The sequence below is a fragment of the Pituophis catenifer genome, unplaced genomic scaffold (assembly GCF_029215685.1).
Source record: "Pituophis catenifer annectens isolate HBS135680 unplaced genomic scaffold, rPitCat1.0.hap2 SCAF_2, whole genome shotgun sequence".
In the NCBI taxonomy this organism is placed as follows: Eukaryota; Metazoa; Chordata; class Lepidosauria; order Squamata; family Colubridae; genus Pituophis; species Pituophis catenifer.
In genome coordinates this window covers 182,830,116-182,857,234 of record NW_027256882.1, presented here as the reverse complement: position 1 = coordinate 182,857,234, position 27,119 = coordinate 182,830,116, and the positions used below count along the sequence as shown (strand labels likewise).

The 27,119-nt window shown below is 40.9% G+C and overlaps 1 protein-coding gene across 1 annotated transcript; it reads left to right on the top strand.

Annotated features, from left to right (window-relative positions):
- Window positions 1–27,119, top strand: LDLR (low density lipoprotein receptor). The gene is made up of 18 exons (XM_070938281.1): window positions 1–76; window positions 4,507–4,629; window positions 7,761–7,883; window positions 8,400–8,777; window positions 9,700–9,822; window positions 10,350–10,472; window positions 13,699–13,818; window positions 14,458–14,583; window positions 14,730–14,901; window positions 17,039–17,266; window positions 17,756–17,874; window positions 18,609–18,748; window positions 20,181–20,322; window positions 20,493–20,645; window positions 20,761–20,958; window positions 21,363–21,440; window positions 21,676–21,833; window positions 23,525–27,119. The coding sequence occupies exons 1-18, from the start codon at window positions 1–3 to the stop codon at window positions 23,558–23,560; spliced, it is 2,616 nt and encodes an 871-aa protein (XP_070794382.1). The 3' UTR covers window positions 23,561–27,119.

Sequence of the window (27,119 nt, the reverse complement as noted above, 5' to 3'; positions counted from 1 at the left end):
ATGAGCCCAGGTGGATTGGAAATTTCATTGTTTGCCTTGATGCTGTTGGGTATCCTCAGCCGAGTCTCCACAAATGGTAAGAGGGAGCGGGCAAGGAGTTAAAAATTTAACTGGCTTTTCAAATGTCGAGAGGAAAAGCAAAGGAGCAAGACACGAGGAGCCAGCGGACGTTTCGTTGGCAGTTAAGAAGTCAAACCGTGGGGAGTAGAGGAGAATTGGGGTGGGGGGGGGGCCTCGGAAAATGCAAATCCTTCAACGTCCACCGGGAAACCGGCGAGCTCTATCTCCCACCCCACCATTCGGGTACCCGAGTCTCGGGCCGAAGGGGACTTAAAGTCCTCCTTTCATTAAGAAAGCTTTGGAAATTATCCCCCTTCCCCTCCCCTTGGGTTTGGGTGAGTTAGAACGCGCGTCACTCTACAACTCCCTTCCGGGTCTCATTAATAACTTGGTTCGAATTCGTTCCTAGGCACCTGGTATAAAATGAAGTAATTGGATTCCCAATTTGGAGGCTACTCCGATTTTTTTTTTTCTTTCAGTGCATAGTACAGTTCACCTTTTTACAGAAAATGGCCATAAACCTGTTGCCCTTTGGATTTTGGCCTCTTTTTTGGCCCACCCCATTCCCAACTAGCTGCCGATGTCCTTTGGTATCTCATTCAAGGCTGCAGAACTCTCCTCTCAGTGCTAGTTACTCCGCCCTTCAACTTGAACAGGAGAGATGACCTCAAGCGCCAGGCCCTCCCACCGCGAGTTTCTTTCGTGCCATTAATTAAGTGGCAGCCCTGCTTGGTCCCAGACCCTTCGAGGCATCGCGATTCAACTTTCACCGGAGAGGCAGCGGGGCGCTTACTTTACGGGCAGATTGTAATTAATAGTCGCTTCCCTTTGCTCTTCAGTTAAACGATAAGGCTTGTCTTGAGTAACCTTGAAGGATCAGGTAAAGATCCACGGTGGATTGTTTAGCTTTTCCTTTAAAAAGCAAATAGTGATAAGGTATTTTAACTTACTCAACATCAAGCACATGCTTGTTACCATACAAATCCTCTTAGAATCAGTGGCGCTTTGAGCCTTCAAGCCTAGGAGTATTTTCAGAATCGCGCTCGAGATTTAGGTATTTGGGTGGAGCTCTTAAATTGAGGTGTGGCAGACCGGACTGCTTTCTCAGGAGATGACTGGAAACCGGAACGTGGGTAGGGCAGACCTGGGAATAAGAACGCGTTGCTAAGTGGAGATCCTTTTCAAAAGGACTGGTGGCAGGACAGGCGTGTCAGTTTCCTTCCCTGAGTTGCAAAAAACATGGCAGACCCAGTAGGGAAGAATAAAGGTATAATTTCTGGCCTTTTGCTTCCTTAGAAGTACCTTCTGGGTATATGCCCGAAATACAACTTTTGGAACCGCAGGTCATTAGTGTTTTAATCTATGAGAATTCCTGCATATTTACTAAATATTGCTGCTTTGAAATTGCAGCTATTTAAGGGAGTGTAAGGAAAGAGCCCTATAGAGATGAGCATGCTTATTAGGCAGGCTCCATTAGGAACCAGTGGAAGGTTGGTGGGAAATAAGAATGGGCTGTGTAGTCCTAACTTTTCCCTTTGGAGGCAATCATTGACTTCATCTCACTCTGAGGTTGCCATTTTCATATGCTCTTCTTACCTATTGGCTTGTGAAGAAAATGGGGCATCACATATTTCTCTTCGGGCAATTTCAGGCCAAAGAAGGAAGATTCCCTAGCTGAGCTTCTTTGGTGTTAGCCATCCATTTTTCACTGGTTTCTGTCATCTCATTGCAAATGCCTGGTTAGATGACTACCTCCCCCTCTTCAATACTCCTTGCCTGCATTGGTACAGTTTAGACTTCTCTACATATAAACAGGGTATCTGCTAGGTATGACAAAATGTTTTGATGGGGAGGATTTGAAAATAAGGAATAGGATCTTTTCCCAAATGTCTCCTTATTTAAAGTTACCCCCAATTTTTATCACAAATCATTCCAAAATGCATTAATAAATTGACAAAAGATTTCATTTTGTTTCTGTGCTTATTTGCAAATAGGCACACTAAGTTTGCTATATTTAAAGATAAGAAAGAACTACTGTACTTTCTGCCACATATCTGTTAATAATTGAAGGAAATCTGTTCTTGCCTAATATATCTGTTTTTGGATAGTTCCAAAGGACAATTTGCCCCCACTTTGAATGTATCTGATATATCTACATTAAAAAATCTTTGATGCCATAATCTGACATGAACTTCAGTGATGTTTACAAAAGGAGGCTCTTGGTCATTACTTAGTTGTGGTTTGATAATAACTTTCTCAAAATTACTGTAAAGTTAAGATGATCCTGTAGGTGGTAGTGATTTTACCACAACAAACTAGCATGAATCTTGCTTTGGCAAGCTGTAATATAAGGAAACTGTTGGCAAAATTTGTTATTCAATAATAGCCTTTATGTCTTGGGGTTGCAACCTCAAGAATTCCCAGCCCATGTGGAAGCATTAGGTTAGAGCAGGAGTGTCAAACGGTGGGCCGGATGCATCATGTGCAGGCCACACCCACCCCAGCTCCGCAAAGGCAAAAACTGTCACGGTACGTCACATGACATGATTGAGTTTGACACCCATGGATTAGAAAGATGTCCTAGAGTAAAATTAGAACTCAAGATTGAAGCAGTGTAGTATTTGGGTAGAAGAGCTTGACAGGTCTAGAAAAGGATTGTGATATTTTTCTTTCCCCAAGGAATATTTCTACGAGTAGAATAAGCACAATTCTACTCAAGAGAGGAAAGGAAAAAATAGCCATGTGTAAAAAATGACAAGCATGTTGGTCTAGCTGACCTGCCCAGAATATATGAAGGAAATGCGAAATGTGTGCAGGCAAAATTCTGCCTCCTGACAAAAGTCTTCCTTAAGAAGTGTAACTCCTGACTTGTGCACACTGCATTGCCAGGAGGATAGGTGTGTGATGCTGCCCCAATTACAAAATCCTTTGGCCATTTACTTGTTGTGGGAACTGCTTTACATTTCCACCATATGCTTGACTGGGTTAAGATACATTGCTGCTAAGCTTGTTAGCCTCCCAAATGAACTGAATTGAAGACAAGCACTCCCCAGTAAGTTGCAATTGAATGTGATGTCTATGTGATTTGTTTGTCCTGTTGGCAGCTCTGAAGCAAGAATAGGTAGGAGTTGAAATTTGCCAACTCCAGTGTGCACTTCACTACTGAACTGAATTAATCTGAACTCCTATTGGATTAATCATTTTAGTCTGGCTAGGAAAATGAGACTTGGGTCTTTCAGTAGAAATAGGTTCTTGGTTAGTGCCATCCTTTGGTAATGAGCAACTGCAAACTCATCGTTCCAGAATGCCCTTTATAAAATAAATACACATAAGAGGCTAGAGTATTTTGTGAGACTATGAGTTGAATTTGGGAGATGATGTTTTATGGAAGCCATAAATTGATACTGGATAATGCAGGCCAGGCTCATTTACAATAGCTCTGAAGAGTTGTTTACTATAGGCCAGACTATAAAATAGTGGTTCATGTAGCTATGAAAGTATCCAGTTTTGAAGGATAAAATGTTGTCCTTTGAATCTGCAACTTTCCCCAGCCTTAATACATGACTGCTAAAGTTTTGTTAAGCCCTAATAATTGTTTGGAAAGCTCTGTTGAGAGAATAGCTTACAATATCTCCAGTCCTGTATCCCACTATTTCATATTGAAGGTTTCTAGGAAGGTGGTGTCTTATTTGAATTTTGTATTAAAAAAACTCCTTGAGCTTACATAAACGTAAATCTGCTTTTTTCCTCTTCTGACTTATCCCTATGTGATGTCAGTCATATAAGCTAACAAAGCATCTTAAAGCAAGCACAGGAAACAGTTTTCAACTTCAGTAAAATCAAAGTTATTAATTCTATATAGATTAGTGTTTCTTATCCTCAGCGACTTTAAGAAGTGTGGACTTCAGCTCCCAGAATTCCCCAACCAGTATGTAACATTATTCATCTTAATAATGTAACTATAATTTCATTAATGGAAGACAGATAGCATTCAGTGTCATCCCTCTCTTCTTATATCATTTTCTCATTTAATCTGTCTTTTACTTGGTAATTAACATTTGAGTCTGACCCGAGAAACACTAGTCTGTAGTTAATAAAAGGTAAGGAAACTTAGAGATACAGGTGAAGAGGGTTATGACTGGGTTACACACATATTTTTTTAAAGATGCAAATTTGTAAGTCAAGTCTCTTATCTGCATACCTCTTTTACCTTCATGGAGTTTGAAACAGATACATGTGCACTTAGAATTAATTTTAAAAGTTGTGGTGTGTATAGTTATATATAAAATAAAAATTGGATTCATTTCTTCTGGTGAAGGTACTGATAAATGTCCTATGAATATTTTTTTTTTAATTTTCAGTTAAGAAGTTCTCCGTATACAAGTGAGGACTGAAGTCAGAATGTGGTGGTTTCTCTTTCTAATGGTTAATGAAACTCTTTTGCAGAGCAGGGCAAGTGTGGAAGAAATGAATTTCAGTGCAGAAATGGAGATTGCATCCCTTACAAATGGATCTGCGATGGGAACCCTGAATGCAAGGATGGTTCTGATGAATCCCTGGATGCATGCAGTAAGTTGGCTAATGCTAATTTTGAGCAAAGTTTCCTCTTCCAATCTCCCCAAAAGCCACACATGAAAGGACAGTCAGTTTGCTCTGGATTGCTACCATCTCTTTTGTACAGGTTGGATTTGTACATACTAAGCCATGGTTTTCCTAACTAAGCTGTTCAGAATAAACCACAGCTAGCTATGATTGCTCAATATAGCAAGCCAGATATGTCAAACACAAGGCCCGCGTACCAGATCCGCCACGTGAGGTGGTTAGATCTAGCCTGCGGGGCCACCCTGGAAACAGCAAGGGACAAGCCCTTGCCTCAGCCTGGCCAGGCGCTCTCCCTGGACACACACATAGGTGGCGAGCACACGGGGCTGGCGGTGCCTAGCAGAAGCTGCAGCTCATTCAGTTTGTCCTGCATTGCCTTGTCCAGCCTCACCCTGCCCCTCCTAGCCTTGACATGTCATGCCCGGCCTCTCCTCTCCTTGCCCAGCCTCCCCTCACTATGCCCGGCCTCCCCTTGCTATGCCCGGCCTCACCTCGCTTCTTCCTGTGGCGGAAACAGCAGAAGCCTTGAGGAGGAGGTAAGCACTGCCTGGCGGCCCCTCAAGAAAGCAGGGCTGGGCTGCAGGGGCCCAGGAGCTCAAGGATTAGGAGCTTGCCCTCCAGTGCTCAGAGCTCCAGGCAGCCGGGGGACTAACTGGGCCCCCAGATCCTCCAAGTAGGTATGTATCCAGCCTCGTCTGCTTGAGCCATGGTATTCCACAGGGCGCAGCTATCCTTGTCCACGGGTATCTGGTGCCATCCCGCGTTCCTATCCTGCGCTGTTTCTGATGCCTGGAAGGGGGGCGTTAGGGCATCGGTGCTTGTGTGTAGCTGAGGAGGATGCCTGGGAGGTCGAATGGTGCTGGGCGCAGTGCGGGGGCAGCCAAACTGCACGAACTGCAATGGGGAGGGGGGTGAAAATGGGAAACTGCCACAGGCAATGGGCAGGCAGCAGTGGGCGAGGGCTTCCCATTTTGACCTCCCCCCTGCCTTTGCCTCTGCACCTGGACTCTGGCCTAAAACCGAATGGGCAGTTTGGCTGCCCCCCACGCCCCAGCACTATTCAACCCCCCCCCCCGCACCCTCTCCAGCCGCACACAAGTACCAATGCCCTGCCGCCCGCCCCAGGCATCAGAAACAGCCGTGCGCAAGTAGCCTTTGCTTGCTGCCCTGTGCTCCTGTCTCCCTGTCTGCTGTGAGTGCCGTGTTCCCCTCTAAGGCCCTGCCCATGCAATGGACATGGTGATCTGGAGCCAGCTTCCACTGATGCTCACCCCATGCCACCCCGCGTTCCTTTCTGCCCGCCTTTCGTCCCACAAACCAAGTTCTGTCTGCTGCCTGGGAGGGAGGCTTTTGTCCTTGCATCAGGAGGATGAGGAGGCTTTGGTGCTCGCCTTGGTCTTGTATTCCTCCGCTGGAGACCTCCAGATCCCCCTTCCCAGTCTTGCCTGGTCCCCCACGGTCACCCCTTGATGTAAGTGATGTCAAACTGGCCACCCCTACCCACCTGGCCCTTTGAGAGCAACCATAATGTAATGCTGACGTGGCCCTCAATGAAATTGAGTTTGACACCCCTGTACTAATCAGTATAGTGAATGATCAAAGTGAATTCACACAACATGCTAAATCAAAAATAGGTAAGTTACATATTGGCTTACTGTAATGTGTGCATTCAGCCAGTATTTGACCAATTATAATCTGCCCTCCTACAAATGTCCAAGTTCCTATGGATCATAAGTAGAGGATGCATTCTTCCCATAGATAAGCTGTTTGTTTCAAGGAGGGATAGAAGTTTACTGCCAGGAGAAATGAAACAACTAAGATGAGGTTTACCTCTGTTAGCTTCATCTTGTCTCATGGCGTTCACTGCTTGAAAAAGACTGGAGAGGAAGACTTGTAAAACAGAAAAGAAACCATAATGGGTTTTTTTATGAATGCTGAGGATGGACTTGAAATAGCTTTGTCGTTTTTAAAAATTCTGTGAATGCTAGCAGCTCATGATGACATGGCAAAATTTGTTTTACATAAATAACTGCAATGTTTAAAGCTATTAGCCTTCCTTCAACAGTGTTCTTTAGAGTATTTGAAATGGAGCCATCTTGAAATTTGTAGCTGATCTTGAATGTAGGCAACATATTAGACTAAATTTCCCTGCATCATTAATCCTGACCTTTGTAGTGAAACAGATGAGGTTCCAAGTCCTTTATTGTATTCATAATTTGATTAAAACATCCAGGTACATAAAAATGTATTCATTCTACAGATTTCAGATTTATTGACATTCCCAGTCCCCAAGTCTGCAGCCAAGAGTTTTCAGCTGCAGCTTCTTAACCATCTGATTTAATAGATGACTTCTAAGATTCAGAGGTGAGAGAACCAAGATGATTAAGTCTTAGTAGAGAAAATCTTTGAGCAAAGCATAATAGAGTGGCACAGTGACATCTCCCAAGTGCAAGAGCACTCTTCTCAGAAGGTAGGATGGAAGGACCTGGAACCTTGTAATATGCTTTAAAGTTCTTGAAGGGAAAAATTGGAGGGAGGCATAGTTGCAATGATATTGAAAGGAAGATTATTGCCTCTAAGGATCAGCCACACTGTTTCACGTCAGGAGAGGTGAGTTTCTCTGCGTATCCATTAGGTAGACCAGACCAGGAAATCAACTTCACAGTAAGGGTGAAACTACTTTTATTGAGATTGGTTATAAAAACAATATTGAAAATGATTCTGCAGTATCTCCACCTTCTCATAGTTCAATGAATTAGGCAAGTGTCTGAGCCACTTCCAAATGTTATCTCATTGTTTTGTGGCTAAAAAATGCTTCTTTTGCCTAGGTAACAGTTCCTGCATATTGGCAGAATGACATCAAGGTCATCTTTCTTACTCACTATACTTCCTATAGTGCTGTACTTGCGAACTGAGAGCATGTGCAGGGACACATTGCTCATATGAGTGACTTCCATATTTTTTCTCATGATGCCAGAACTTGTGCTGTCTCCCTCAGGCTCTTTGGCCAGTGAACAACAACCCTAAGACTAAGTGATCTCTTTGCTAAGGCTATGGGATACAGTGTTATATAATCAGGGTTGTATGTATCTTTTCAGAATCTGTGACTTGCAGTTCAACCCAGTTCAGCTGTGGCGGCCGCATCAATCGTTGTATTGATATGTCCTGGCGGTGTGACTTGGAAGTGGATTGTGAAAATGGTTCAGATGAAGACAACTGCCGTAAGTCAGGGCTGCATGGCTTAGTGATGGAGGCGATTGTGTCATAATGGCATCATAAAAGCAGATGGTACCATAGTGTCACATTAAATAAACGATGCTATGTTAATTACAGTAAAACCAACAGGAATAGAGATTTGGAATCCCATTACTTTTAAAGATAAGAGAATGTACCCTGTTGTGTCTTGTAGACTTTGATTTTCAAATTCTATCAGTCTTGCATTTTAGAGCATAGAAGCTAAAAAGATTACTTATTGCCCTCTGCCATATTTATAAGTGGAGACGTCAGGGTTTTTGCATTCATCTGCTGCAATCTATCTTGGACAGGTAAAAGAAAAACAGCAAGATACCTTTGAATCCGCGAGAAATTGTGTGCAGAAAAAGGTCTCTCAGTTGTTTAGCATAAAACATTTATATGGATGGTGTCCTGTTAAAGAAAAATGAATCACCCATTTGTAACCTTTGTATCCCATTGTAGATGTAGGTTGTGACTGATAACCCTGTCTTCTGCCTTTTTAGCTCCTAAACGTTGTGCAGATAATCAATTCCAATGCCAAAATGGGAATTGTATTGCTTTTGATTTTGTCTGTGATGAAGATGATGACTGTGGAGATAGCAGTGATGAATTAGACTGTCGTGCCCCAACCTGCAATCCTGAAATGTTTCATTGCAACAGCTCAGAGTGCATTCCCAAGCTCTGGGCCTGCGACAATGACGCAGACTGTAAAGATGGATCTGATGAATCACCCGAGTTCTGTGGGATCCAGCAGGGAGCCAAGAAAACCAATCCATGCTCTTTGTTGGAGTTTCATTGTGGGAGTGGCGAGTGCATCCACCAGCGCTGGCAGTGTGATGGAAGCTTTGACTGTAAGGACAGATCAGATGAGGCAAACTGTGGTAAGCATAAACTGAACACTTTTCAGATCTCTGCAAAAGCTAAGAGAGGTTACAATACATGTGGTACAAGATCCTTCACAGAAAGAGAAGTTTAACTTAAAACTTTTGTGGCTAAATAAGAGGGTAAAATATCAATTATTTTAAGTAGCATGTTTCAAGATAATATGAAAGAGAGCTGGAACAAACTGCCTTGAGAGGCTTCAAAAATACTTCAGAAAAAAGAATTAGGAAATAGAGGTTATTTTTTAAATAAAAAAAACCTTGCCAGATACCCTGAGCAGAACAGGTACTGCATGTATTCTCAAATCCAGACCCAAGTGAGAGTTGGACAGCTTAAAATTTGCCCCCAATTTCATTCATGACACATTGCCCTACAGTAGCTTCTAGTAGGTATTGGCTGACAATTCACGCTTGACATAGTGCTTTTCTCTACTAGAGATCCTCATTTAGTGATCACAATTGGGACCGGCAACTCTGTCATTAAGTGCAGCAGTTGATAAATGAAAGCTTTCTTTTGCTTTACAGATCTGCAAAAGTCAAAAATGTGAAGATTGGGTGCAAAATTACTTTATTCATCAATGTAACTGTAAACAGTCACTAAGTGAGCCAGTTGCTAAACAAAGACTACCTGTAGTTTCTATGGCATCTGATAGAGCTACAACTACAATCTCATATTGTTCTGGAGGTCCATTTCTTCACTTTTTGTGCTCAACTTGCATAGTGACAGCTTTCCATTTATTACCCAAGAAGCTACTCAGTTCTGATACTGTGTGGGAGAGTTGGAGATGCAAGTTTATACTCTGAGTAGCTTGGTTCCATGAAGTAAAATGAACTGTACTAATGTACTATGTGTCATGCTGAGCTAAACACTGGGTTGGCATAATGGTGTTGCTGGCTCTAAAGATCATCTTGTTTTTCCCAGTTAAAGCAACCTGCCGCCCTGATGAATTTCAGTGCAATGATGGGATGTGCATCCATGGGAGCTTGCAGTGCAACAAAGAGCCTGACTGCAAAGACCTGAGTGATGAGGTTGGCTGTGTCAATGGTGAGCCCTGCTGGTAGTTTTATGTAGGAGTCTGGAGAGCTAGGGGTGGGGATGGGGGAGAGAATTGTTCAGGGTGCAAGAGCCCATGCCATGTTCTGTCTACAGTCCTGAGGTCTTCAGAGAAAGCTCATCTGCAGATAATTCAGAAAAGCAGGCAATGCATTTGCAAACAAGAGAAGAGGTGGTCTTGTGGGGATACAATGGCTTGGACAGTGAAGAGAAGACTGCTATCTGGTTTATTCATTCTTAAATGTTTGCCTGGATTAGCTTGTTATTTGAAGAAACTGGAACTTTATAGTATGATAATGTTTTATGTTGCCTTGAGATGTCTTATGAATGAAATATAGTTTAGGGGTATTTTTTTAAAAAAAAAATGAAGAATAGTGTTATTTAAAATGTTAAATGCCTCTGCTCTCTTCTGTTGATGCACTTCTGTTTATTCTCACTTTCTGAACAGCTTTCCTAGAAAAGCCAAATGGAAACTGCAAAGTGAGATTAAACAATATTTCTTTTTACTTTCGCAACAGTGACAACTTGCAAGGGATCAAATGTATTTAAGTGCAGTTCTGGAGAATGTATCAGCATGGACAAGGTCTGCAATGGATTGAAAGACTGCAGGGATTGGTCAGACGAACCTCTTAAAGAGTGCCGTAAGTATTTAATATTCCCTGAATATGTTGTGGCTGCAACAAGTTTGCTAAACTGACTTTGGCTGAATCTTCCCCCAATTACTAAAGGCTAAGACAAGAATTTTTCCAAGCCTGGCAAGAATTCTTTCAGTTTCTCCTAACTGGTGGCGAGAGCAAAATCCCTGTGTTCAGACATTTTTGCCAGTGGGGAACTGGAGAGAAAGAGATATTAACCTGGTGTGATATTTGGTACATTGTGTCAGACACACGAGCTGAGCAGGAACAATAGCTGTGGAGAAATTGCAATATATGTGAACTTAGTACTTTAGCTGTGAAAGCTGAGCCTGTAGAAATCCTTGCAGAAGCTTGATATAACATATAATTACTAAAACGTATAAATTTATTGGAATTTCAAACAGAATAACAAGTGAAAATAAAGTGGTCTAAATTTTTTGTTTAGAATATGCAAATGGAACAATGGGAAAATATGTGGTTGAAAGGATTTAAATTTACATTGTGTGATAATCTTAACAAAAAAAATATAAAATGATGTACTTTTTGTATATGTAACTAAATAAATTGTTTAGAAAGTATAACAGCACTTCAAATTGATGTTCAAACGAGAGATTTTATTATGTTTGGTGATAAAAAAGCTATTGTGGACTCAAATAATTCAAATACACTGGCTAAGAAGATTTTAAAAGATTAATATATGTACAATAAATGTCACAGGTTTTTCTTTTGGGATTAATGGACAAATATCTGGGAGAAAAAGTTATGGAACTTGTTTTTGTACATGATAACTGCATGTGCATGATAACTTAAGATTTGGCATAAGTAGTCCTTGACTCACAACACAATTGAGCCCAGAATTATGGTTGTAAGTCATGGTCATTAAGTGATCATCTTGTTTAACAATCACAATCCTTGTTCTCCCCATTGTGAATGTTGAGCAGAGTATGAGGTGCCTTGGAGTAGTGACACAGGTCCTGGGAGGCCTGGCACAAGCCCACATTATACCACTTCCCAAGCTCATATTTGACTTTCCCAAACACTCCCCTATCCCAAAGAACTCCTTGCACAGGTTCCCGCCCCAATGGGTCCCACAGTGGAATAAGGAATGGCTTATTCCACTGTTTCGTTTGGAAGGAGAATTGGCAAATTCGCCACCCGGTCTTTTTATACAGAAGCCTCATGGTATTTGCCAGAAGTGGGGGCCATTTTGGGAGTGACCACAATTCTCAGAATTCAAGAACTGTAGCTACCTCCAAAATGGTGCCTGCTTCCAGGATGACACCACATAATCTCTGTATAAGAAGGCCATACAGTGGATCAGCTGGTTCTCCTTGAGAAAGGCGATCCTCAGAAAAGGTAACTGAACTGAGGTGTGACAGAAGGCCAAAGGTTATGGGACCCAGTAGGGAGGGAAGCAGGCCCAAGGATGTGGGACCAAGACAGGTAGGTGACAGGCCCAAGGGACCCAGGAGGATGGGATGGGGGTGGTGGTGATAAGATAGGCTGCAGTGTCTCTGCAATCAGTCTAAGGATGGGTAGATTTTTAAGTACTCACATTTTGTTCTTGTGACCATGCGTGTGCTGCAGTACCCATAACTTCAGATATAGGTCGTAAGTCTCGTCATTCACTACCATTGTAATTGTCAACTTGCGAAGCTTCCCTAACCTGCTCCCAAGTTGCCGTAGGGCAGGGGGATGGGGAATCGAGCCTTGCAGCTGTATCAAGGAGTTTGCACCTCAGTCAAAACAAAGCATATTCCAGCCAGCAAATGTTAAGGCTATCTCCACGAAGATCCACAGTGGCCGGAGGGAGTGACTTCTACAACCAGCGAAATTGCTTTGTTGTGGAATGTGGCTGATGATACACCTTGGGGGGAGGGGGAAACAGAATCAGAGCCAAGGCACGAATTAAGTGAGGTTGGCTTCATTTGGTACATGCCGACATGACGCTCCTAGTAAATAACTGAATTTTTTTTAACCTCAGCTTGAGATTCATGATTTAATTAGGGCATTGGTTGGAACCCTGACAGTATTTTTGAATGCAAATGGTTATAAGTTGAGGACTATTTATACCCACAGTGGAGGAGAATAGTTGGTGAAAATGAAAATGATGGAACTTGCTGAAATGGCTAAACTGACTGCTGATCAGAGAAAAGATAGTATCTATCTACATTTATTCCTGACTGAAAATCCTTTACTGATATTTTTCATGAAAAAGAAAAAAAAAAGAATTTAACAGTTTATGGTTTAAAAGATTAGACAGAATATGTTATAAAAAGAAGAGGCAAACTTATAAATGTACTTAACAGTGTTATAAACAAAATCCAAAACTGAAATGTATAATTTGTTGCTAAGATATGAAACAGAATAACAGAGTTGGAAAGGACCTCGCAGATCATCTAGTCCAACCCCTCAACCAAGCAGGAGACCCTACACTATTTTTGACAGATGGCAGTCCAGTCTCTTCTTGAATTACTTCTTTATATCTTTTTCCTATTTTTTCCGTTGTGTCAGAGTTTCTTGCAAAAATCAAATCCAGAAGCACACACAGATAAACTGATGCAGCAGGATTCATTAACTTCTTTATATTCACATTAATACATGAAGTAAATTTACAATACCAACAGCAGATTCAGTTTCATTTCAGCTCAGATCAGTAGACGAGTTCACACACACTGATTTCAGTTTCTCTTTACAGACTCAGAAGCTGCAGACTTAAGACACACCCTGGCTCCAGTCTGTCTCAGCTCCCAATTGGCTGACTTAGTTGCTATGCCTATTCATTGGCTGACCTTGTTACCATATCTTCCCAATCATGAATATTCTGACACGTTGCCCATCTAGCTTTTTTTTTTTCATTTTTTCCTATTTTTTCATTTTATTGCTTTATATTAATTTGTATTAGTTTTGTTTTCTTTTTAAAAAATGGTTAATAAAATTATATTGCCCCCCAGATTGTTGGGGGCAATATGCTGACTCTGTAAACCACTTAGAGAGGGCTGTAAAAGCACTATGAAGCGCTATATAAGCCTAAGTGCTATTGCTATTGCTATATTAATTAAAAAGTATTTAAAAAATTGAAATTGCTTAGGAAGTCTCTTTGTAAATGTGTCCTTGGATAAATCATTTTGCAAAACAATAAAAGTTTGTAGATATTTGAAAAGATTAAAAGAGCTTCAGGATTGTTTCTCTGAGATCAGCTCCATAATATACTCTTCTGCTGTCTTTCCAGGAACTAACGAATGTTTGGCTAATAAGGGAGGTTGTTCTCATATATGCAATGACCACAAAATTGGATATGAATGTTTGTGCCCTGAAGGCTTCCAGCTGATTGATCAAAGAAAATGCGAAGGTAAGAACATCTTGACATTTAATTTTGTATAAGAAGCTTTTGATTTAATGCTAATTTCCCCAACTTTTTAGCTTCTGGATGTGTTGTTAATGTAATCCTCATCTCCAGTAAGCATTGATAACAATGAGGATAAATTTAATTTATTTGGAGATGAAAATTCCTACCTGATGAAGAGTCTGTGGAGATTCTCAGTCATCCAGGTCATAGTTGTCCCAAAGGTGCTTTTTCAAGAGGCAACTGGACTTTCTTGTTTTTCTTTAAAGACATTTCACTTCTTATCCAAGAACTTCTTCAGCTCTGATTGGATGGTGGGGAATGGAAGGATTTATATTCATATATATATTTATATTGTCTGCAAAGAATAGAAATCCTTCCATTCCCCAGTCAAAGCTGAAGAAGCAAACCTGGATAGGAGCCCTTGCCCTTCCTCTTTTGCTTGATGCCATGGGGAATACCCTTGCTTTCACAAAGTACATAGTCTTTTTCAACAAAAAAGTATGAAGGCTATTGCTTAACGCATTGTAAGCCGCCCTGAGTCTCCAGAGAAGGGTGACATATAAATCAAATTTAAAAAAAAAAATTAACTAGAAAAATGACCTATTCCTTTGAATGCTTAGCAACATCATCTTGACTTTGTAGATATTGATGAGTGTCTCAACCCTGATGCCTGTAGTCAAGTCTGTGTGAACCTGAAAGGAAGCTATAAATGCGAATGTAAAGAAGGATATCAGTTTGATCCATCCACCAAGGCTTGCAAAGCAATTGGTAAGTCTAGGATTCTGTCTGTGTAAAGTACTGGTGAAAGTTTTTGGAAAATCTTTGACTGTTTTGTGTGTGTATATGTAAGAGAGAGAAAGATGGGGATTAATGGCCTCTGGAGTCCCAGTATCTCAGTTCTTCTTCCTTTACAGGCACCATTGCTTACCTCTTTTTTACCAATCGCCATGAGGTCAGGAAAATGACATTAGACCACAGCGAGTACACAAATCTGATCCCCCATCTTAAAGAAGCAATGGCCTTAGATATGGAAATCAGCAACAATAAAATCTACTGGTCTGACAACTTTCACAAGAAAATATTCAGGTGAGTTTGCTGGAGTTTTGAGTTGTGATAGTTGAGTGAACCAATATAGTGAAGAAGCAGAATTGTCTTGGGACAGGGAGATGATTACCAGCATCCAAAAAGGTTCTGTGGGCAGATTTGTGAGTTGATGTCTTGGAAAATTTTAGTTTAGTTTAGTTTTATTGAATTTGTATACCGCCCTACTCCTGAAGGACTCAGGGCGGTGAACAGCCATAGAATAAAACATATAAATACAAAATTTAAAATAGATTAAAATGAATTAAATAATTTGGCTGAACAAATTTAAAACCCCAATAATTTAAAACCAGATTTAAAATTTCCATTTAAAAAGGGGAAAGACTTAGGTCAGGCCGGCTTGATGAAATAGGAAGGTCTTGAGCGCGCGGCGGAAGGTACGCAGATCTGGGATCCTCCATATCTCCGGGGGGAGCTCGTTCCAGATAGTAGGTGCCCCCACAGAGAAGGCTCTCCCCCTGGGGGCCGCCAGTAGACATTGTTTGGCCGACGGCACCCGGAGGAGCCCCTCTCTATGGGAGCGTACTTCCCTGGGTGCAGGGAAGGCAGGTTGAGAACTCTCAACAGTTTAGGGAGCTCTACTGTCATCTCAATAATTACTGTATTTTTCACACTATAAGACTCTTCGGACGATAAGATGCACATTAGCTTTACAGAAGGAAAACAAGAAAAAAAAAATCTGCCTCTGCCTCCCACCATCCATCCGGTATTCGTCTGGCTAGCGTCCTTGCAGCAAACAGTCTGCCTCCTCCGTGTCTGCTGTCTCCACTGGGGAATACTGAAGCCTTCGCTGCCAAGCAGCTGATTGGCGATTGGATTGGCCTCCCAGGATACCTCCGATGCTGTTCTAGGCAGCGGGGATTGCCATTGTTGCCACTGTCAATCAGTGAACGAGTAACGGCGCCGGCGATCCCTGCTGCTTAGAACAGCTGATCAGCAATATTCTGGTAGGCCAATCCAACCGCCAATCAGCAGCAAAGGCTCCAGTGTTCTCTGGCGGCGGCAAATGCCACCACTGCACCAACCTCCCTTCCCCCCTGCCGCAATATTCGCTCTATAAGACGCACAGACATTTCCACCCACTTTCAGGGGGGTGGGGAGTGTGTCTTATAGTGCGAAAAACATGGTAGGTTGAATGACTCCCACTTCTTATGCCGCTGCAGAGCAGGAAGAAACAATACACCTTCAGCAAGCCGTATTGCCCCTGCAGATTAAATTGCACAAATAAAGTTTTCCATCTGTTGTCTGCTGAGTAGTGCCTCTTGATGCCAGCAGTTTCATGGATGACAATAGCTGCTCCTCCTCCTCCTTGGGATTATAGATAGAGCCAAGCCTGGTAGGATTTTGCCATTTAGTCCCAAATCCCAAACACCCCAGATGACTTGGCAAATTTTTAGAGTTCCTCAGCCACCTCAATAATCCCATTTCCATTCATCCACCCTATTCTTGCTAGAGACAGAAGGGACACAAGCAATGCCCAACCCTGGCTCTCACCCAAGGTGCAGCCTTTCAGGTCCTTGCCCAAACTTCAGAGGGCCTTGATATTCTTATATGAGGAACAAATGCAAGGGAGACAATGATGATAGGATCCATTGTTATTGTCCTGAATCACATTCTCATGGATCCAGTCTGTGTTAAAAAGTACACGCATCAAGGAGTTAACTTGTCCTAAAATACCTTCCCTTTAACTTTGATGTCACAGAGAAGAATCCATATTGTAAAGCATGTCCTGTGCTAGCTGCTGCCAATCTAAATCTCTTGTTATTAACACAAAATCTTTGGAAGTCCCATCAGCTTCCACTGGTGTCTGTTGATGCTCAGGCATCAGGAGATTAGGAAGACAGACAAAATAGCAACTAGGGATTTTGCTGTGGATCAAGTGAAAGTAACTAAACATGAGGGTTACTGTTAAGAAATAGGTGTTTTGAGTTTATTGAGTGCTCTTTATGAGACTAGTTTCTCTGCTGATTAGCAAGGTACAGTATTAGTTGCTTTTGATTTATTGCTTGGAATTATATGAAAAATTGATGCTATTTGCCCACTAATCATGCACCCACAAAATTCTGCCATTGTGCATTCTGCCTTTATTTCAGTGAGGCTTCTCTTTTTGTCTTCCACATAGTACCCCAATTGATAAGGCTAGCAATCATTCTCACCATACCACTGTGATTAGCAGTGGCATCAAGGTTCCAGATGGTCTCGCTGTTGACTGGGTGCATCACAATATTTACTGGACTGACTCTGGCCTAGGCACCATCTCTGTGGCCAGCAGTGAAGGCTTGAAGAGGAAGACTCTGATCAAGGAGGTCGGTGCCAAACCACGTGCCATTGTGGTGGATCCAGTCCATGGGTATGAGTCTTCTTGGAATATTTATTGTTGGAGAAAATGAGAGAGACCGAGTCCTTCTCTGTGGGCACATACTGTAGAAATAGCTTCAGAATTATTAAGGAGAAGGCCCTATGGCTTAATGGGAAAAAGGACATACTTGCATGAAGAAGAACCTAAACTAAGCCCCTGGCCCCTTTTCCCTAGATTCTGGGAAAAGTCCTCGGAAACATGGGCAACCAAGGTAGACCAATTCAGCAGTCTATATAAAGACTGTTTGTTACATCCTAGATCTGAAAATTTAGGACAACATAAGCTGACTGTTATTTCCTCTTGTGATATTTCAAGTGTTAGAATTGTGGGAGCAGGAAAGGCTATTGGGAGAAGCAGAAAGGCTTGGCAGACTAGGGAAAGAAGGTATTGGGTTACAGATTCAAGATGATGGTGAGTTTTGCAACTGTATGAGTTGGTTTAAATGTCCTTTTGCCTCTCCCTTTCTCCACTCCTTGGTAGGTTCATGTACTGGACTGACTGGGGGATGTCTGCTAAAATTGCCAAAAGTGGTCTGAATGGAGTGGACAGTTTCCCCTTGGTGAAAGAAGGCATTCAGTGGCCTAATGGAATAACATTAGGTAAGTCCTGCATAGCTGAGAACAACACCACTTCGGAAGACAGTACAGTTCTGTTCATTTATATTTAAAGAGAGAGACTTTTCTTTCTGAGTTTTCTGTCGCTTGCTCCTGCTATTTGTTTCCTTCCCTGGCAGTCATTTGCCTCATTAGAGAAGCATAATACAGTTTTGTAAGCTCTTCCCCCATTACTATGTTGGACAGTCTTGGGTTGGGGGCAAGCAATACAGCTCAGGACATGGCTGGCTAGTGAATCCTAACCCAGAAAATCTGCTTTTTTTAATGGGTTCATACTTGTTTTCCAGTATTTGCCTGAAGAGCAAACATGACATGGTGCCCTTTTTCTATTTTGGAGCATAATTACAGTAATCCTTGAGTTTAGATTTAAAGGAGTCCAAACCATATGAAGGGAGTCAAGTTTTTTCTTGTGAATGAGCTTTGAGGGCAAATTTCTCAGTAGTAGTATGAAAATGAGAATCCTGAAAGTTGTTTCTGATATTTAAAGCAGTTTAGGAGAACCTTATGGGAGACAAAGGTCAGACACTGACCTTTAAAATAAATGAGCAATTCAGCAGTCTGACTTGGAAATTTTGAGTTCCCAAAAATATTGCCTCATGTGACTCATTTTCTATTCTAGACTGCTATGGCTTGATAGAGGGTTTTTTTTCTTTGTGTTGGAAGAAAATAATGTGTAGAATTTTGTTGCATATCATTTTAACATCTTTCTTCTGTATTAGATCTGATTACTCATCGCCTTTATTGGGTAGACTCCAAATATCACTCAGTCTCTAGTATTGATGTGAATGGGGGAAACAGAAGAACTATCCTTGTGGATGAAGAGATGTTGGCTCACCCTTTTGGCATTGCAGTCTTTGAGGTATTGTAGGCGCTAACATATTTCTGAATCTTTGGCAATACAGGTAGTCCTCAAGTTATGACCACAATTGAGGCCAAAATTTATGTTGCTAAGTGAAACATTAAGTGAGTTTTGCCCCATTTTAACGACTTCTTGTCGCAATTGTTAAGTGAATCACTGCAGTTTTTAAGTTAGTAACATGGTTGTTAAGTGAATCTGACTTCAACATTGACTTTGCTTGTCAGAAGGTGGCAAAATCAGATCACATGAACCCAGGACACTTCAACCATCATAAATATGAATCAGTTGCCAAGCATCTGAATTTTGATGTGACCATGGGGTTGCTGCAATGGTTGTGTGAAAAATGGTCTTAAGTTACTTTTTTCAGTGCTGTAACTATGAACGGTCACTAAATGAACTCTTGTAAATTGAGGACTACCTGTAACAAATACTGATGCATGGCTGCTTGGATAAGATACTTGCCCTGAGATGGAATTTAACTATAGTATCTTTTTCCTGGTTTATAATCAAAAGAGCCGTCATCCCCACCATCAGATCAGTAGAGGTGAGGGGACAGAAATAGTAATTGTAAACCCTAGACCAATTTAAATACACACAACCCATCCTCTTGTAGGAATACTTAAAAAGTTGCTAGCATTTCTAAAAACCAATAAATAGATTATAAGATTATAAAGAACAAATAGAAGAATTGACAGCGGAAATTCTAATTTTATGCATCTGGGGTGCACTTGAGAAAGGTTCTCAAATTGTCAAAAGCATGGATTTCTTGATAAAAATCTAGACCAAGTTTAACTCTCCAGATATTAATTAATTGTAACTCCCATCAGCATGAAGAGTAGGGTGTTTGACAATTCATCAGCATCTTTATGACCCCAGAACTCCTATTCTTGCTTATACCTTTGATACAAACAAAATAAATGTCATGGTTTTTTTTTATTAAAAAGTTTTACCAAATATTACAACAATTTTTCCCATCCCTCCTTCCCCCCTTCCCTCCTCCACCCAGCCCCCATCCCTCATCCCCCTTCTCGCTCCAACCCCCGTCCCCCACCCACCCACCCCGGACTTCCCAGAGCAAATACAGGGTATAACATTTAACAAACATAAACTAAAATATGCTAACTTTCTGCAAGCTTCATACTCCCTCTTGCTCTTTAACTCCCCTTTCAACTAAATAAATGTCATGATTAAAACCAACTTTTTATTGCATTTCTATTGCATTTGAAGTTTGTTTTAAAACCTAAAGCAATTTATTCACATGTTAGAAGGAGCCAATTTATCAGCAAATCTTAGACTTTTTAATCCCCTCCCCCCCCCCCTTTAATGAATTCCCCTTTTGCCTTGGGAAACTGCAGTGGCTGGATATCCTTGGAAGAGTGTAATGCAGTTAGTAGTCCACAAAATTCATTGTTCAAATTAACCCCTTATCCAGGATAAAGTATTCTGGACAGATGTCTTAAATGAAGCCATCTTTAGTGCCAACCGTCGAACCGGTTCAAATATTGTGAAAGTGGCAGACAATCTCTTTTCACCAGAGGATTTGACACTATTTCATTCTGTGCGGCAACCAAAAGGTAAGAGGCCTCTTCTTTTTTCTTAGTTTAAGTTTAAAGGCCGGCCTTCGTTAGTTATTTGGGTCACTACCTAAAACCCGATAACTTGTTTTTTTATAAATATCACCCACTTAACTTGTCCATAGCTTGTGAAATCTTCTCTGAAAGAAGAGGGCTTGTTTCTTTTCCAGGTACAAATTGGTGTGAGAAGAATGGCATCCCCAATGGAGGCTGCCAGTATCTTTGCCTTCCCGCTCCCCAAATCAATTTCCACTCTGCCAAGTACACCTGTGTCTGCCCTGATGGCATGCACCTGGACACTGACATGAGAAGCTGCACCCAAGGTACAGAGGTGGAGGGGACAAAGCCAGGATCCTTGTATGGAGCATGGAGGAAATTGCAAAGGTATAATGCTGCCTTGCATGGCAATATTAAATAGCAGTTTCTTCTACCATTCAGATCCTGTTACACCTGATACTCCAACTGAGGCTGCTACAATAGTGCACTCTGCTAAGATTTCACCTACAGCACGGCTACTATCTACAAGTAAGACTCCAACCCAGAAAACCAGTCATCTGCCTGCAGATGTGATGAATAAAGTTGTTACCAACATCCCAGAACATACCACTCATGAGATGGTCACCCTGTCCCAGCAAGGTGAGAGGCTTCTCTTTCATCCAGGGATCCTGGATATAATCCCTTTACCTTTCAGTGCAAAACCAGTTATCATTACTTACTATCATTTGCCTGACAACTGATTGGCAGCTGTTGAAAAGATACAAGAAATCTATCCCGAAAATAAAACATTGGTTCCATCTTGTTAAAAATGTCTTCCATGCATTAGTTAAGATTTTGTAGTCTTGGAATAAGATCCTGTAGTGAAAGTATAATGTTAGACTTTACCTAACCCTGAGTGGAGAAAGCTTGGCATGAATTTGTTCTGCAACTGAAGGAAGTTTCAAAATGGAGGACAAGTGATTGTCCTCTTCCTTTTCCATAGAAATTTAGCACATACCATGTTGGAGGAGTTAACTTTAGTCTCGTGTTTCTTCCCTCCATAGTTCGAAATGGCATTGCTGCAGAAACAGATGGGACAGAACAGAGGGGTCCATCAGCACTCGCTATTGTTCTACCTCTGGGTAAGTTTCCCATTTCAGAAGAAGTCCCTGCTTGGGGGCAGGAGGAGAGAAAGATGTTCTAACTCACAATGATTAATCTCTTTAATTAATGGCCATTACAAAGAATAAGCATTTTGTTCAGAAGGCGTATTAATGAAATAATTAATTATGATTTGATCATCAATTTTTACATGTGTAATTAGTATATTACTTGTTCTAAACCATTGTGTCTTCTTGGGGGTGGGTTTCATTTCAGCACTGATTAGTTTAGTCTCCTTTGGGATTTTTCTCATTTGGAAGAATTGGCGTCTCAAGAACATCAACAGTATCAATTTTGATAACCCTGTTTATCAGAAGACAACTGAGGATGAAATTCATATCTGTCGGAGCCAGGAAGGATATACATACCCATCGGTAAGCCAACCTTCAAGATAAAAGCTTCCACAGGGCAACATTGGTGGGGCAACTTTGGACTATATTTCAAAATTACTGTCAAGACTTCCTTCACTTGCTTTACAAGCAGTCCTTGACATATAATGGTAATTGGGGGCGGAATTGCTGCTGCTATGCAATGTGGTTGTAAAGTGCAACCACTTTGCTTAGTGTCTGCAGCCGTCCCAGTTGCTATCGTTAAATGAATGCCCTAATTACCATTCAAATAAATGAATGGTAATTAGGTTAGGCAGCCCTCTACAGATGGCAGCAGCTTGCAATCTTCCCTGCCTTTTTCCCCATTGACTTTCTAAGGAACACTAGCAGGGAAAATTGCAAATGGTAGATAGATAGATAGCAGATTAACACAGTTGGGAGGGACCTTATAGGTCACCTAGTCCAACCCCCTGCCTAAGCAGGAGACCCTACAACATTTCTGACAAATGGCAGTCCAATCTTTTCTTGAAAGTTTCAAGTGATGAAGCTCCCACAACTTCTGAAGGCATGATTGTGAGGTGCTTGGCAACTGGTCATAAGTGTGAACAAGTTGCAAAGTATCCAGATTGCAATCAAAGGAGCACTGCAGTAGCCTAATTTTGGGGACTGAACGTTTGTTCAGCACTTTGAACAGCTTTGAACACTTGCAGAATGAATGGTTGTAAGTCAAAGATAACTGGTACTGTTGCTAACCCAGCTTGATTCCTTACCCCTTTAGTCTCATGGGCGCAGAAAATGCCTTCAGTAATATTTTGCTTAAATTGGAGGGTAGAAACTGGGATACTTAAATTTCCAGTTTATGCAAGTTTCTTCCTTAACAAAAAGTTCAAATTCGTTGAACTAGAATTTAGATGTTTCACATGCATGGCATGTACAGAGTATAAATGGAATGTGTAGTAGCTCTTAATCTGAATTCCTTTAAACAAGTACAAATGTTTTATCAAATAGATACCTTTATTTTTTTAGAGTTGCACAAGTCAGCCCTTTGATACTCAAAAGATCTTTTAAAAAGTATTTTAAGTGCAGCCTAAAAGTTTGCAGTGTCAAACTGTTACATTAATTCAAAAATTCTGAGCTTACCAATGGTCTTTTATAGCACACCCTCCACTGCCAATAACACATTGGTTTATCTTTTTAAAAATATGGGTGTACAGCAAACAGCTTTGGTTCCTAACCATCCTTACAGAAGGCAGATGAAATCTGTTCAGAGGAACTGTTGGTTTGCTCCAAATGATGAATTAACTACATTACTGTAATTCATTTACATTAAGGTTTTGGTTTACTAAAAAAGTAACTTCATGAAGGTTCAGGGGAAATGCTAGGATGCCCAGCCCTTGGAAGCTGGTGTCCAGTGTTCCATAAAATAGAAAATACTTGGTTTCCAAAGTGCTTCACATCTCTTTTGAACTGTCAATGATTGTCCTATATTTATGAATTAATAGCTTTCCAAAGTTGAAGCAGTTCTTAAGATCTCTGGGAAGTTGAGTAAAGTGGATGAAATTGCAGAACTTAGTTTGTCCTCTACCATTAAAAGTCGGAGAGAAAATGCCATATAAATACTTAGCTGGCAAAGATCACTTAGCTGCTAAATTAAGATTTAACGCCAAGATTTTCTGAACCCATCCCACTTAACGGACCTCAATAGTTCTTTTCTTCATTCCACATCTTTCTTTTAGAGACAGATGGTCAGTCTAGAAGATGATGCAGCATGAAACTTCCTCTAAACCTCAAGTGCCTCTCTCAGGATTTTGCTGCTTATTTTCTGGGAAGAAGAAGAACACAAATGGTTTGGCTTCAGTTCTCTCCCAGGCATCCAATACTACTCCCTGAGTGACTTGATGGATTGTTCCCACTCTCCTTTATTTTTTTAAGAAGGAGGAGCATTTGTCAGCTGCCAGTTTATCAGGACATTGAGCAATTTATGGCATTGTTGGGTTTTTACGTTTTTTTCTATATTTATTGTGCCCAGCGCTAACAGGACACTAGTACCTCTGATATGCCCTGGGTCTCCTTAATCTGACATGGTAAGAATATTCCTAAGTGTGGAAAACAGGGATTCAACAAAGAGAAATACTTCTCTGGATGCAAGTTTGGATGTGGTGAGGTCTCCCTGTGGAGAGATCTTTATGCCCCAATTTTATACACATTGAGTTTGGAAAGGTTGAGAATCTAAATCTAATTTGAGACAAGAAGCCAAAGTCACCTAATCCACAAGCTTCTAGATGCCACTCTCCTTCCCAAACTAGACCAGAGAAGTTTTAAAAATGGATTGCATCATCCATGTTGTCAACAAAAAACACTGACTTTTATTTTCTAATTCCAAAGGAAAAAGCTCAAGGTATTGGATCTGTTGTGAATCTCCCTGTTGGTTCAGGGTTGCCTGTTTTCTTCCAGCTTTCCCTGTCCAACCTACCATGCACTTTTGTTTTTTGGTTCAGTTTGTGATCCACATAGCCTGTAATCTTGTATAACAATATTTGCACTTGATTGTTTTCCTTGCCTCTCTGGTCACCTGTGCCCAGAAAGTAAGAGGGTGGAAAAAACTAAACCAATGACACAAACAGGCTGACTGTGGGGATGGGTTGTTGCTTTTGCTTGGTGCTGGGCCTCTTGTGCCTTTAGTGCAGATAACAAAAAAGGGCAATAGACTGTGCTGGCCAAAAAACAGGAATTGGAAGCCATTTTTTTCATATTCCGTCTGAAGTCACTTCTGTACTGTTGCCTTAATGCTGCATCTCTCTTTTCTTCAGTGTTACCTTTTTATACTTGTATCCCTTCCCTTCCTAAAGGAAATGTTTTTTTATACTGGGAGGGAGATGCACAATGGATTGTCCCTTTTCCACTAAGTTGTAACCCAGAATCAATTTCATGTGGAGTAGAAAGAACCCATCCTAGATGTGTCACTTTTGTAGTTGAAGGCAGTGTCTCACACATTCTAAAGTGGGTATACTAAGCAAATACTAAGCGTATTTGCTGTTTGGCAACTGAATTTTCTGAAATGATAAATAATATCCTGATCACTTGCTATTTTAAAATACTGGTATTGATATTTACAGAGAAGTAGAATTAGAATATATAATTAGGATATAAAATAACTGCTATTAACCTTTCTCATTCCATCTCAGAAACAGAAATTGTGCATCCTGTCTCCCTTCAGTAATCTAGCAATCATTGACTAGAATAACAAGTGAGGATTTTTTGCTCTTGGCCTGACACTTCTAATTCCCTTCCCTTTGAGAGGAAAAGCACTAAATGCAAGGAGTAAGCCCTTAGACCTTTTGTCCTAAAACTGTGAAAGATGCCAAACTCTTTCGCTTAGTATAGAGTGTGTAAATAATGTATGTGATCCATGTTAAAGTATAGCTTTCCTTTGCACAAAAGTTGCCTTGTCTATTTGTATATATGTTCATAAAAACATGACTTATTTATTTATATGTTTATATTATTGAGATTATTAATTGGCCTTTTTTTTCTGTCCCACCTCACATTGCTATGCCTTTTTCATTCTTTTCCCTTCCACAAAAACTGTTTTAGTGTATCCACGTTTGTGTGTATGATGTAAATGTTGTCCCTATTTGAAGTAAGCCAGACAAGGTGAACACAGTACAGTATACAACATAGACATTTGTGGAAGTGTACTTTTCAAAGAGAACACAAGATCTATTGCTACTTCACATGGTTTGGACCTTCTCTCTTAGACTAATGGTTTGAGTCACCAATTATTTTTGCTCCCCTACTGGTGCTCTGAATAGCGTACCTGGTAGCGAGGAACTGATACCAAATGAATAGTTAATTCTGTCTTCTGCAATATTTATGAATCTAGTTAACTTAGAAGAGGTATAACTCCCTTACACAGGGGTGGGTTCCCCTTACATTTACTACCAGTTCGCAGCAGAATCTGCATGCGCAGATCACCAATGATGACGTTGTGCCGGATGGGCGGAGCCTCCCGCCGGTTTTACTACCGGTTCTATAGAACTGGACAGAACCAGGAGCAACCCACCACTGCCCTTACATTTAACTGCTTGACAGCATTTTCATAACTAGCTATGGCACTGCATGTTTTTGTTATTGTCCTCTGTTGCCCAGGTTCTTTCTTCCGGGGTAGCAGAATTGACTACAGCTGGAGGCAGCTGGGAATCAATTGTTTTTGGTTCTGGCGCCTTTTGCTGTTGCACTGTGAATTTAGAAACTTTTAATTCTGCATCACTGTATTAGAATTGCATGTGAGTGAATCGTGAGGGTCAATCAAAGTTTCTAATGATCAATAATTACAGAAGGTTCTGTTTCTACATCTTCAAAAAAGGACAGAAAATATAATGTAATAACTTAGGGGCCTTAAATACATTTTTTAGGGTATTATATTAAACATCATCATAGAGGCTTTTTCTGAAATCGGTCAGTTTGAATCACAAGGTTGATGAAAGTGGTGCCTCCTGTGAGAAACTCTTCTCTTGGAGTGCTAAGCAGCTGCTTTAATATTTTAATCTCTGTCAAAGTAATTGATTATTAAAACGATAATCCTTGTGAAAAGTCTCACCAATTGGAGGTGGAACCCTCAAAACAGTCTAGGCATATTCAATGCATTTTCTTGATTTTGTTGTGTTCCAAAATCTGCAATTTTTGTTTACATAAGCATCAGTGATGTGCTAGTGTGGACAAAAGTGTATATTTGGGGAGTATTGTGCCACTTTTTTCCCTGCAACAGTCTAGAACTCTGTTCTAATACTTCTCATGCATCTGTATGACTCCCGAACTGAAGAACCTTAGAGTGAAACTGTGTTCTCATTTTATGAAACTAGAATCTTTTCAGCCTACAACTCATGAGACAACACACTTAACAAACTTGTTATGGTCCCTGGAATTTGGTTAGGTTTCCGGATGTTTGTTAAATCTCAGTGACTTTTTCAAGTTGAAACTTTTTTTCACAAGCAGAAAAACCTGTGGAAGATAGTTGGGATTGGGTGAGATGCTGAAGAGAATTGCCAGCCTTGGCTTTTGTTCACTTGCCTCTGGTGTGGTGGAAGGTTGAAGAATGACTTGGAATGCAGTGGATGGCAGGGTTTTTCCCTTCATGCTTCCATGTGTTGATGCTGTTGCCCTCCTGATTGAGGCAAAGGAAATCCAGGTTAAGTTATTTTAATTGGATAGATAAACTGGTTTTATATGTAAACATCTGACAAGTAAATTGTACCTTTACAGATTCATTGAGCTTTATTTTTTTAAATATTAAACATGCCTCTTGAAATTTATGGGGTATTTCCCCACATA

Coding starts and splice junctions, on each gene's coding strand:
- LDLR (XM_070938281.1), top strand. CDS start 1: ATGAGCCCAGGTGGATTGGAAATTTCATTGTTTGCCTTGATGCTGTTG. Junction 7,884..8,399: donor TTCAGATGAAGACAACTGCC/GTAAGTCAGGGC, acceptor CTGCCTTTTTAG/CTCCTAAACGTTGTGCAGAT. Junction 8,778..9,699: donor ATCAGATGAGGCAAACTGTG/GTAAGCATAAAC, acceptor TGTTTTTCCCAG/TTAAAGCAACCTGCCGCCCT.